At 43.1% G+C, this 11,111-nt stretch overlaps 1 protein-coding gene across 1 annotated transcript in view; it reads left to right on the top strand.

Annotated features, from left to right (window-relative positions):
* The window catches only part of LOC131879560 (microtubule-associated protein futsch-like), a 44,235-nt gene that overhangs the window by 16,742 nt on the left and 16,382 nt on the right, over positions 1-11,111 (top strand). Inside the window, 4 exon segments of the mRNA XM_059225916.1 lie at positions 7,715-7,813; positions 7,886-8,058; positions 8,135-8,302; positions 8,379-11,108. Of these exon segments, the coding sequence (XP_059081899.1) occupies positions 7,715-7,813; positions 7,886-8,058; positions 8,135-8,302; positions 8,379-11,108 (3,170 nt within the window).

Genomic DNA, 11,111 nt, shown 5'->3' with positions numbered 1-11,111 from the left:
TCAGACACAAGCCACAGCGACAAATTGTTTGCATCAAAACGACGGAGAGAATGCCCAGTAACTTTTTGTGTTTCGTAACATTTTGAATAAGGTTCGAATAAATCATACAAAATCCCGCCAAAAATCACATTATTGCAGAACCTTCTTAGAAGTTTGTCATCGTTCAAAAGAAAAACCTAGAAATCCTTAAAACCCTTGATCAGTCGATTCAATGGCCATTATCAATATTTTGACCAATTGTTCCCAAATGTTGGGCTTTTCCCCTGAATCTGGTCACCCTGCAGATCGCCCCAGGCACGACCTTGAGCGCGTTCTGAGTACTAACTTATCGGTACATTTTCTCGTTCAAAGGAGAAACCTTCGAGAAAAGAGCCACATTCTCCTTCTCACTGGCCCTCTTCATGGAACTTCGATCTCGCAAAGTTATCACATCAAGACTTGGGTAAGAGATAATCCTGTCTAATTCAGCCAACTTTCTCGCAGTTTCCAATATCGATTCTGTGTCCCAACCTCGGAACCTCTCTAGGGAAATTCCAAAAAAGGGATTCTGCCTCCGTTGTTCAGTGTTTGTTCTTCCCTTTTGTATAAATATTTAATTTCTCTCCTACATTCCTCGAAATCGTGTTGATACTGATTGAGATTGAACGAAATTGGAGGGCCCATGAAAATGCCGTTGGCAAAAGATTGCTTTTGATGGCCCAAAAAAAAGAACTTCAACCAACCTGAACCCAACTGAAGTTAAGGTTAGAAATACATACTCACACGGGAAGTCCTTTCACCCTGGCCTTTCAAACTTGACCAAAAGACCGTGTTCCCTAATGGGTCTCTCGTGGGAAATTAAAAGTAACCACCCAAAGCAAGCGTTCAAATTTTTCCCAATGAAGGACCTTCAATAGGGCTCCAAAGGTTCGCGAGTCTAGACTCTCACATTGGATGGATCGCAATAAGCAATAAAGAAGAGCGAAACGACGAGCCAGAAGCTCTAATTTCGACCTTGTGAACTATAAATGCGATGAAAGGCGGGATCAAATTCGAAATTGGCTCGAGGGACCATTCTTTCCACCCAACGTCTAGCATCCCCAAAAACCAAGAGAACATGGCTTTACGGATAATGTCAGGATAAACCTGGGTAACAAAAAACTGCCACATTTCGGGTCGTAGTCTCAGGTGCCGAGCTAAAACCATAGGAGGTAGAAAAGGGGCCATATGAAAGCAATATTTCTCATCTTTTTGGATTTGAGGCGGGCAAGGGGGGGCTTGAATAAGGTTAGGGTACTCCGGGAGATAAGAATAGCAACTAGGTAGGTAGCCGGCTGAGATATGAGAAAAACTTTTCCCCTCAAAAGACGAAATTCGAGATGTTACCTTGATTTTGGTGGAAGACGGGCGATTAAATTCGAATCCAGATGGATCTCAAACTTGGTGGAATTGAAGGGATAAAGGAAAAAGGCCTTCAGGGGCAATCGGGTGACAAAAGATTGCATTTGGCTAGAGCCTTTGAGTGTGGCTCAATACTTGCGCACAATTGTACCCACGCGTTGCGGAAAGACAAACACATTTCAAGCAATTTGAAGTTGCTTACGCTTGACATGGATCGCTCTCTTGAGTTCTTAAAATCGAACCCACGACCATGGAAGCAAGCAAATCCATATTCCTTGCATTTAGTTGTTAAGGGATCACAGAGGTAATATTTTTCCTGAGGTGCCGTTTGGGACGTCTCCTTGTCGAGCTTTAATTGAAATGGACATTAGTGGCAAACTTCATCTATTTCAGTATACGAGGTTTCAAATCATTTTGCCATCACGGAATTATGATTACGAGCGAAGGCACCAAAAAGGTCGTTAAAGCAAAATTTAGCTGCACATACTCGTGTAATCCTTTGTCAACGCCAAAACTAGCACGACATTCGGCGGCAAAAGTAAAGATTTGAATTTGAAACCTAGCTTTATTTGCACAAACGGTCGTTGAATTAGGCAAGTAATGAATGCACCTCTAAGATGACTTTCAACATTCGTTGTTACAGCATGAATCCTTGCTATATATGAGAACCATGACTCTCCATAAAATAGGCTCACCATGTTGCGACCCTTTTTCGGGGTTTCCGCTCTGGATTTTTCTTCCTCGGAGATTGCACGGAAACCTGCGCCATGATTAGCCTATAATGGTCCTCTCTCTAGTCCAGGCTTTCCGGTTTTGGTTGGCTCACAGAAAGTGGTCCAACTACTGCGAGATTCCCCCGTACCTCCAGGGAAAAGGACCAATTTCAAAAGGTGTTTTCTTTCCGCTTTATGATGGAAGTTATTTTTCCGTCCAAGACAACACTGAAGAATTGTATCCATTTCCACAAGGCCATGTAATATCTCTAGGTAGCAAATGGTTGAAAGGTGATCATTTCTGGAATGAAAAGCGTAATGGAGGATGAAACCGCAAAGGCTCAAAAGATCCTAGAATGTCTCTTTTTGTCAGTGCTCTGTGTTTTTAAGTATATAGTGCCTCATTGGAAGGCCCTTCCATTTCTTAGAGACCAGCTTTGGGATTTGCGACTGAGTTAAGAGACAGCCTGAGAGACCATTATTTCTGTTGAAGACATGGGCCATGTTTTGTTCGCTGAAATGGGCGATCATGAGATTTGGTGAAGTGGTCTTTTGGCAAATCCCTTCGTCGGATAGGGGCTGAAATGACTTGCTCCGGTTTTAAAAACTAAATGAAAAAGATGAACATGGAGATTCCATCCCATTGGTTTCACACATCATTCATCATCACCAACCGAAGCAATCTCGTGTCAGTCCAAAAGCCATATTTTGACAGGCAGGTCTCACAAACAGATCTTTTAGAATACCCGTTCTTTCCCCTTTCCTCAAGTTTCCGAGACGTTCTTTATCCTCAGATTCTTTTGCACATAAGCAAAATTCCATCCATTATCCGTCTGTCTCAGAGTTCTAACTTGAGTTGACTGAAGACGTAACTGGGGTCAAAGTGTTGGTCCATGAATTAAGCATAGATTTCTTGACCAAGTGAACATGGCTCAAAACGCCCAGAAACAAGTGCACTCAAATAACGATGGTTGTCGGGTTGTGTTGGTTTTGGTTCAAGCAATATACTAGACATCTTGATGTGGATCTGAGTGTGCTTGAGCCATCATTTTTCACTCTCATCTATTCACGTCTTTCTAACCCCTGGGCTGACTTCTGTTGGGCCTAAGGGTCTTTAAGCGACGACCTTCGCCTACACAGTATAAAGCTGTGTCTTTGAAGAAAACGCTGACCTTTGTGCTTGAAAGCGAATAGTCTACCTTAGAAGTTGGCATAATTCGGGGAACCTCTAAGGTTGTTCCATGCTATAGTCAAAAATGTGAAACCCAAAATCAAATGCAATTCTGATGAATTTCCCGAGACCAGATGATCAAAGAGGAGAGGCATGGACAAATATTGGCCCCACTGCATCTTGAATGGCCGCCGAGTTATTTCGCCATACGTACAGTATATGATGCATAAAGTGGCCCACAGAATGTGGTCGCACCATTCTCTTGCTGGTAGTTATCGTGCGACATTCACAAAAATATAGACGAATAGCAAACGGATCAACGAGGCAGCAGGGTTTCCTCGTCCTCGTCCTCCTCTATGGAAGGGCCTCCATTGTTCTAAACCAGTGTTATTCGGCTCATGCTCTGGTGAGGAAAGAGCGGACGGAGAATGGAGGCCGAGGGCCTCAACCAGGAGCAAGCCATTCAATACAGCCTTGGTCGGGTTCGCTCGGAGAAAAAGTGGACTCTTATCCTTCTCACTCCTCTGGGCGCCTTCATCGGACTCGGCGAGTCCCTTTTGGTCCATTCTAAGAGGATCGTCCACGGAGTCAGACGAGCATAAAGATTCATTGCTGTCGTTTTATGGTCGTGCACCAATCCCGGATGGAACTACCCGGCAGTACACTGTACAATTTGACTGTAGGAGAACGGTGTAGGACGGCCAGGGAACGCGTTCAAGCCCCTGTGATACCCCGAGGAATAGTTGTAAATCGGACTTAGGACTCCACGATTCTGCTCCTTAGTCATTTCATTCTCATTCCGGGTGGAACTGTATTTCAAATGCTGCCATAGCCCTCAGTCTAAGAAGCAAGTGAAAATGGAACAAAAGAGGAAATTAATGGCCCGCCTTTTAAGACGTATCAAGGTGGTTAAGAAAGGCCGACTGGCCTCTTTTTGTTCCGCCTCTCCTCGATTTATCTCCGGACACTGGCAAATTCTTCAAGCCAGACATGGTCTGTGTTTACCAGATACGTGCAAGGGCAGCCTTTTCATGCCCAAGTGAATAAAGGTCTCTATTATCCTCTAAACCCCGATTTACAAAAAGCTGGCGTTAAACATGACAGAAACTAGTTTGCTCGCGGAGAAAAAGCGCCTCGGATACATTACGGAAACCAACGGGAGCGAAACTCATGCCCCCTTTCCATTTTGAACCAAAAATAGCCCAGTGTCCGTATTGGATGTCCGTCAGAAACAAGGTCATGGAGGCTGGCTGCAGAATGGCTGGAGAAAGGTGCCGTGACGAAGACCAATGTAAACCTTTAGAGACATCAATTAATCCATCAATGTCGAACAGACCAGCCGGACAAGCCAACCAACCATTTGGCGTCCTGGAACAGCATTTAGTTCTGTAAGTCTGTCTGTCTGTCCGTCGGATTGACTCAGTGGCTGACAGACTGACTGACTGACTGACTGGCTGAATGCCTGGAACTTGGAACAGATGAAATCGGATCAGAAGGCAACGAGCGTGTAAAAGGAGCAAACATGTGGAACCGACATGTTTTTTGCACGCAAAAAAACTGGGTTGTTTACTCGTCTTCACTCAATCGGGATGAGGCAGAATAACAAGACGGTAGAACTTGGTTTTCATTGAAACACAACAAGTCTGGAACTAGGCCGTGTAAACACAACCGGATTACAATAAGAGCCTTTTTGCACGTCACTTTTAAATAACATCACATTAGATGTTCAAAGTAGGTGTTGAAAGTTATGAAGGAAGTAAAACTATTTCGAGGTTTGTGTTCAGCAATCTCTAGACCAACAACTTTCTTTTTCGATTATTTGGTCGTAATGAGCTCTCTCAATAACAATTAAGAATATACGAAGCAGTAGATCCTTTGTTGGTAAGTTTTCAGTCTCAATCACTTGTTGCCAAAGTTTTTCCAATAACACGACTCTTTTGACATACTTTGAGCGTTTTAGTGTAGAAAAAGGAAAAGCAGCCAATTATCCGGGTTCTATTGGGTCCTTCAAGCAACAACTACACGTAATTGTCTAGTTGTCTGATGTCATCAACACAAATTTTTGGCAGCCGTTAGTATAGTATTCAATAGAGTAAAGTTAATAAAAATGCAAAGCACAATGTACAAATTTACGCAGAAAATTCTTTCTAAGATTGAGAAAAAGCAAATACAACTGCATAAAATTTAGAAAATTTAGAGGCAACAAAAATAAGTCTAAAAACTAGCTTTTTAAAGATTAATACAAAGGTATTTTCTATGTATATATTTATGCTGAAAACTGGCGCAGGTTATGAAAATGAAATTTAAATCATCTATTCATTTCAAGGATGAATGACCTCAAATGTATTTTTTTCCTTTGATAAGGACTGATTCAGCGAAAAAAGTTCAAGTAATCTCGTAAAAATGTGTGGTGACGTCATTGTTCTTTTCCAGCTTCGATGTCCAAAGAATTGGCCAGAGCGTTTGCTCATAAGTGGAGTCTCATAAAAATATTTGCTCATTTTTCAAACAGGTTTAAAAAATGACAAATTAAATTTAAAAAGCTTGCAATCAAATGTTTTAAGTATTCCTTAAGTATTATGCCGCATACTTTATTCGATAATTTAGGAGTCTCTACTCATATATGAATGATGTAGAACATAATCAATAACTTCGATGCTCTAAAAATGAATTCCTGTATTTACGTCAAATGTCATGTATTGGCTTTTAGAAGAAAAGCCTCTGTCATTGCTGCGATGCATGTCTCGCGAAATTTGCTCCTGTACAATGACATCTGGATATAGGAACCTCTTAAAGAGCACGAAAAGAGGTTCCTACATAATTTCTGTTCATATAGGCGAACTCTGCTTTTCTGTTGGAATATAATGTAATAGAAATGACTGAGGACTCTAATAAGTAGTACTCTTTTTCTTTTCCCGGACTTCCTTACCACTACTGGAAATGGAATGCCTGGCAGTTCAAGATAGGATAACCTTCAAGCATACTGTATTTGTTAAAAATGAAGAGAACTGTACTTTTTTGCTGTTTGGCCCGATTGGCTTGCAAAATACAGCTTTCCCTTAGAATGTCGAATTTTCAAAATAATTTTTTTGATCGTTGAACTTTAAAGAAAGTTCAGCAACTCCAAATTTTCTTTGATTGTTCGAGGAGAAAAGCACAAATTTATAGAAAAAAGAAATCAAAAAAATCCCCAAAAATGTACCCATATCCATAAAGCAAGAAACTGATTGGAAAAAAATATGGTGCTTATTTTAGTATTGTTCCTATAACCAAAGTTCTTCTTACAAGATTTCACCGCTTTTTTTCCTCGTAATTTTCTACAGCTCGCTCATTTCTGCTTGAAATTCGTATCAGAACCGACTTCAAAGATGCTGTGGTGATTCCCATTGAATTTGGTTCCCGCCATCTTAATTTGAATCTCTTTGACAAGCCCGATAATGTATCTCGCATAGAGCAATGTAATGGTTTGAAGACTCTTGCGCAATTTGAATGAAATACAACGACGAGAAGTACACCCTAGAGATGAGATTAATGTAACAGCCAAAATAGAGAGAAAAGTGGGCACACTCTCCGTTTTAGTTGGAATAAAAATGTCTTTGGAAGAAGTACGAAAGTTATTCTTTCTAATAGCTTCAACCCTATTGCTAACTAGAAAGAATTTCGAGCAAGAATGCGAGAGGGTGAAACCAAGGACACTTCGTACACAACCATATGTTTGAGTGCAGTCAAGGCCCTCGCCCCTAATGGACAAATCTTGCCCTTTTGCACGTTGAACTAAGAGTGAGTGTTCTTGTGCAATGGCTGATGCCATTTCTTTGGTCCAATTGGAAAGCAGGTCACGTATTATGACTCCTATCCATCCATCCGTCTTCATCGGCAAGTCCACCAATTGCCTCCAAAGAGCCTTCAGAACATCGTTTGAGAGCTGTGGCGCTGAAATGTGAGTCCAAAGTTTGCTGGCTCCTGTGGGAGCCCCTGCCTGCCATGTGTAACAAAAGAAAGGGCCCGAGGCTCCCATTAGCGGAGAATTTTTTTACGAAATGTCTCAAAAGCGACGCATATCTATGCGAAACAAGGCCTTTTGTAGGAGGTTGGGAAAGTTGAGGAGTTTGCCTTCTTGTTCCAATAGAAAAAACTCTAACCTGTACAATAAGCTTGTTGGCTTCGAAGTGTGTACAAGAGCCAACTTTCTGCCCCCTTAAGAAATTATGGGTCCGTTTGGCCTTGAGGGAATATGTCATGGGTTGGCCCAAATAGGAGTAGAGTGCAGTCAGACCATTTCTTTGTGCATCTGCTATTCTTGAAACTCATTCATATCTGTCAGTTGTCACTCACGACCCCGTTTCTGCACAAAAACAGGGTTCTTCCCATAAACATAAAATGAATGGCAACACAGTGGAGGCGCCTTGAGGATAAGATAATTAAAAATTGTTGGCTTTTTATCTTTCAGGCTTGCTATCATGGGATGTGGATACTTGCCACGTCGATTTCCATTCAGAACTAAATGTGATTGTGGAAAGTTCACCGCCAGGCGAGGAATTGAAAGGAGGTACATCTAAAACCATATCAGCCACCATTGCGATTTAATGCAGGGCATGCTAAATTTCCTTCGATCTTTTAGGAGAACGTCTGATCCAGTTTGCTTCGGACAATCTGGTGGTGGAGGTTCTGATCAATCCTCAACTGTACACTCTCCAACAATGTATGCGGAACATGCTCAGCAGCTTTACCAAGCACCGTCATATCATTCATGGAGGATATACATTCGTTGGCACGGGAGCATGGGTTCTCCAAGTAATCTAATTCTAATTTATACCCGTTGGGAATAACTCAACGAGCTTACACTACATGGCCTCTCTCGTACCCTTAGGATGGTGCCTACCCTTACCATGAGTTCTCTCACACCTTTGATGAATATGACATCCAACGCGTGATGAGAGCATATGAGAACAGTATTACCATCAATCTTCATTGTTGTGCTGAAGGAGAGTGGTCCCAAGAGCGGATCAACAAGGAGCAGTACACGGAATTTTGTCAGGTGAGATCGATCGGCCAAAAGGCTCAAATTGGCTGGTGATGACGTAATCAACGTGGACCTTTTGGTGCAATTTCAGGTCAAACTTAACCCACCAGAAGTCATTCAAGACATGACAGTAATTGAGAGCTTCCTGAGCTATATTGGCCCATTCTTGGTTCCCCAGTCTACCCAACAAGCATTGCCACCGTCTGACGTGGTCGGAAACATCCGGTTCAGTCACCCAACCTTGTATGTCTTCCCAGGGGGCCAGGGAGATTCTGCTCTTTTCGGAATCAACGGCTTTAACATGTTGATTGACGGCGGGTTCAGTCGAAAGGCCTGTTTCTGGGACTTTTCCCGTCATTTGGATCGATTGGACGCCATTTTGATCACCCGTTTAAGCAACGAGAACACTTGTGGAATGTCAGCCTTGCTTCAACGCAAGACCATGAGCGCCCTCTACCCTCAAATTGGTCACGTATTCGCCAATCTCCCGATTAAGGCTCAAATGCAGTCTTCCACCACTCATCCGGACAAGAGTGGAGAAGGACGAAGCTCCCAGGATGCAGACGATAACCTACTCATAAATGTGATAGAGGAAGGTAACTTCATGCTGGACAACCTTCGTATTCTGAATCTGAAGCCACAGATTTGCTTTCGAGAGCGGAGCTGCGAACCCATCAACCTATATCACAAAGTTGGGCACGGAAAACTGGACATGTATGTCGTGAACCCTGGCAAAGATGCAAAAGAGTTGAGGGAGTTCATGGAACGATGGAACGAAAACTCGCAGACGTTGGGCAACTTCCGATCTGGGATAAACATCGACGGCAAAGAACTCTGGTTGCCCATTGCAAACTTAGTTTCCATCTGTGCCTTGGTGGTGTGGATTCCAGACGACCCCAACGACACCGTGACCAGGCTGTTGTTTCCTGGAAGCACGCCACAGCACAAGATCTTAAGGGGTCTGGAAAAATTAAAGTCCTTGGAATTCATTCAAAAGCGGGTTTGTCTCTCAGGGTCTTTGCCAAAGGCCAAACCAACTAGCCCAGCCGCCAAATCATCCGGATATGGCAAGCGAGAGATGTCCAGCCATAGGCAAAGCAGTGTAACTTCGTCTAAGAGAGTACCCAGAAATGTGTCAAGCTCGCGAGAGTTCGGCTCAGATAAGCTTTCTGAACGAGGTGAACGGTTGGAATCTCGACATCGCAGAATCCGCTCTGAGTCTACAACAAAGCAGCAGATTCGTACATCTCGAGAAAAAATGGACGTCGAGAAAAAGCAAGTCCCCGAAGTCAAAGAAAAACGAACGAAATCCAGTGCGGCCAAGAAGTCAGAAGACAAGAATCTAAAGGAACAGAAAAATCAAGTGGCTGAGGCCAAATTGAAGGAGAATAAGAAGGAAGCCAATACTGCCATCAAGTCCAGAGTTGTCACCAAATCCACTAGGCCTAAAGTAACTGAAAAATCCAGTATCACTGCATCAGGTGGACCAGTGTCAACAACTGCTTCCTCAATGAACAAGAGCACCACTGTTAGTTCAGTGACGAGGAGCTCAGTCACAAAATCTGGAGCCTCAAAACTTTCCAAGGATGCATCCAATAAAACAAAAAAAGCTGCGGATACCAAATCCAAAAGGGATGCCAAGCCCATCAGAGGTGGATCAGGCAAAATTTCTTCTGCCGCTTTGGCCGTTGGAACAACCGCTGCTGTAGGTAGCTCGGCTGCCGCTGCGGCAAGCACGTCACGGAAAATATCGAATGAAGTTCCTGCTGGAGCTAACAAGGAAGACGAACAAGAGTCTATTGTGGAGAAGCATCAGATTGAAGAAATGGAGCATGAACCTGTCGACCATGTGGATGACATTGAGCCAGAGTTGGAAAGGATCAAAGATGAGGAAGATGATGCCCAAGACAATGTTATTCGAGAGGCCGATATTCCCACTGAAGAGTTGAAGGAACCTACACCAAAAGATTCCCCGCCCACTGCTTTGCCGTTAGCAATGGAGAAGGAGGCAAAAACGCCCTTGGCTCATATTAAAACCCCAGATGAAGTGGATGATCTTCCAGAGCATGAGGCTGTGGAACCAGAAGCCATAGAGGTACAAGCAGAAGCCTCCAATGATCAAACTGAGGAAGAGAAGATAACGCAAGACCTGCAAGAAAAAGAGCAAATTCAGGATGTTACCGAAAAATCTCTCGACATTCCAATGGTTCAGGATGCATCTCTTGTGGCTCAAACTCCAGAGTCCGAGGGAGTTCAGCAACAGAAAGACATGTCCGAAATAATGGTTGAACATACTAATATCGAAATGAGACCGCAAGATCAAGCTGAAAATGAAAACGAAAAAGAAGCTGACGCTGAAGAAAGCTCCTCACCCTTTGCTCAAGTGAAAGATGCAGTTGAAAATGTCAAAGAGTTTGTTGCTGAAACTTTTGATTCCGAGACTAAACCGTCCGAACATGGAACCCAAGATGACACCTTAGCCCAAAACGACAAAGATAAGTCTTTAGGCCAGGACTTGGAAACAATATCAAAGGCGGGAATTGGAAAAGAAATCGAGGAAACCCTTATTGAAGAAAAACAGATAGACGCCTTCCAAAGCACTCCTAAAAATGAGGCAGCTGAAGAGCAGATTTCTAACGATATTGACCCAACCAAATCTCAGGAACAATTGGCACAACCAACAAAAGAAAGCGACATCAGATTAACCAAAGAAACAGAGGATGAAACCAATGTAGACGAATTAAGTCACGACTCAAAACCAGACAAAGAGGTTGGCGAGCATGATGCCCAGCCCATTCCCGATCAAGGTATTTATCAACCAATG

This window comes from Tigriopus californicus, chromosome 4, assembly GCF_007210705.1.
Source record: "Tigriopus californicus strain San Diego chromosome 4, Tcal_SD_v2.1, whole genome shotgun sequence".
In the NCBI taxonomy this organism is placed as follows: domain Eukaryota; kingdom Metazoa; phylum Arthropoda; class Copepoda; order Harpacticoida; family Harpacticidae; genus Tigriopus; species Tigriopus californicus.
Note: the sequence above shows the minus strand (reverse complement) of the source record. Positions and strands in the feature narration are given on the sequence as shown.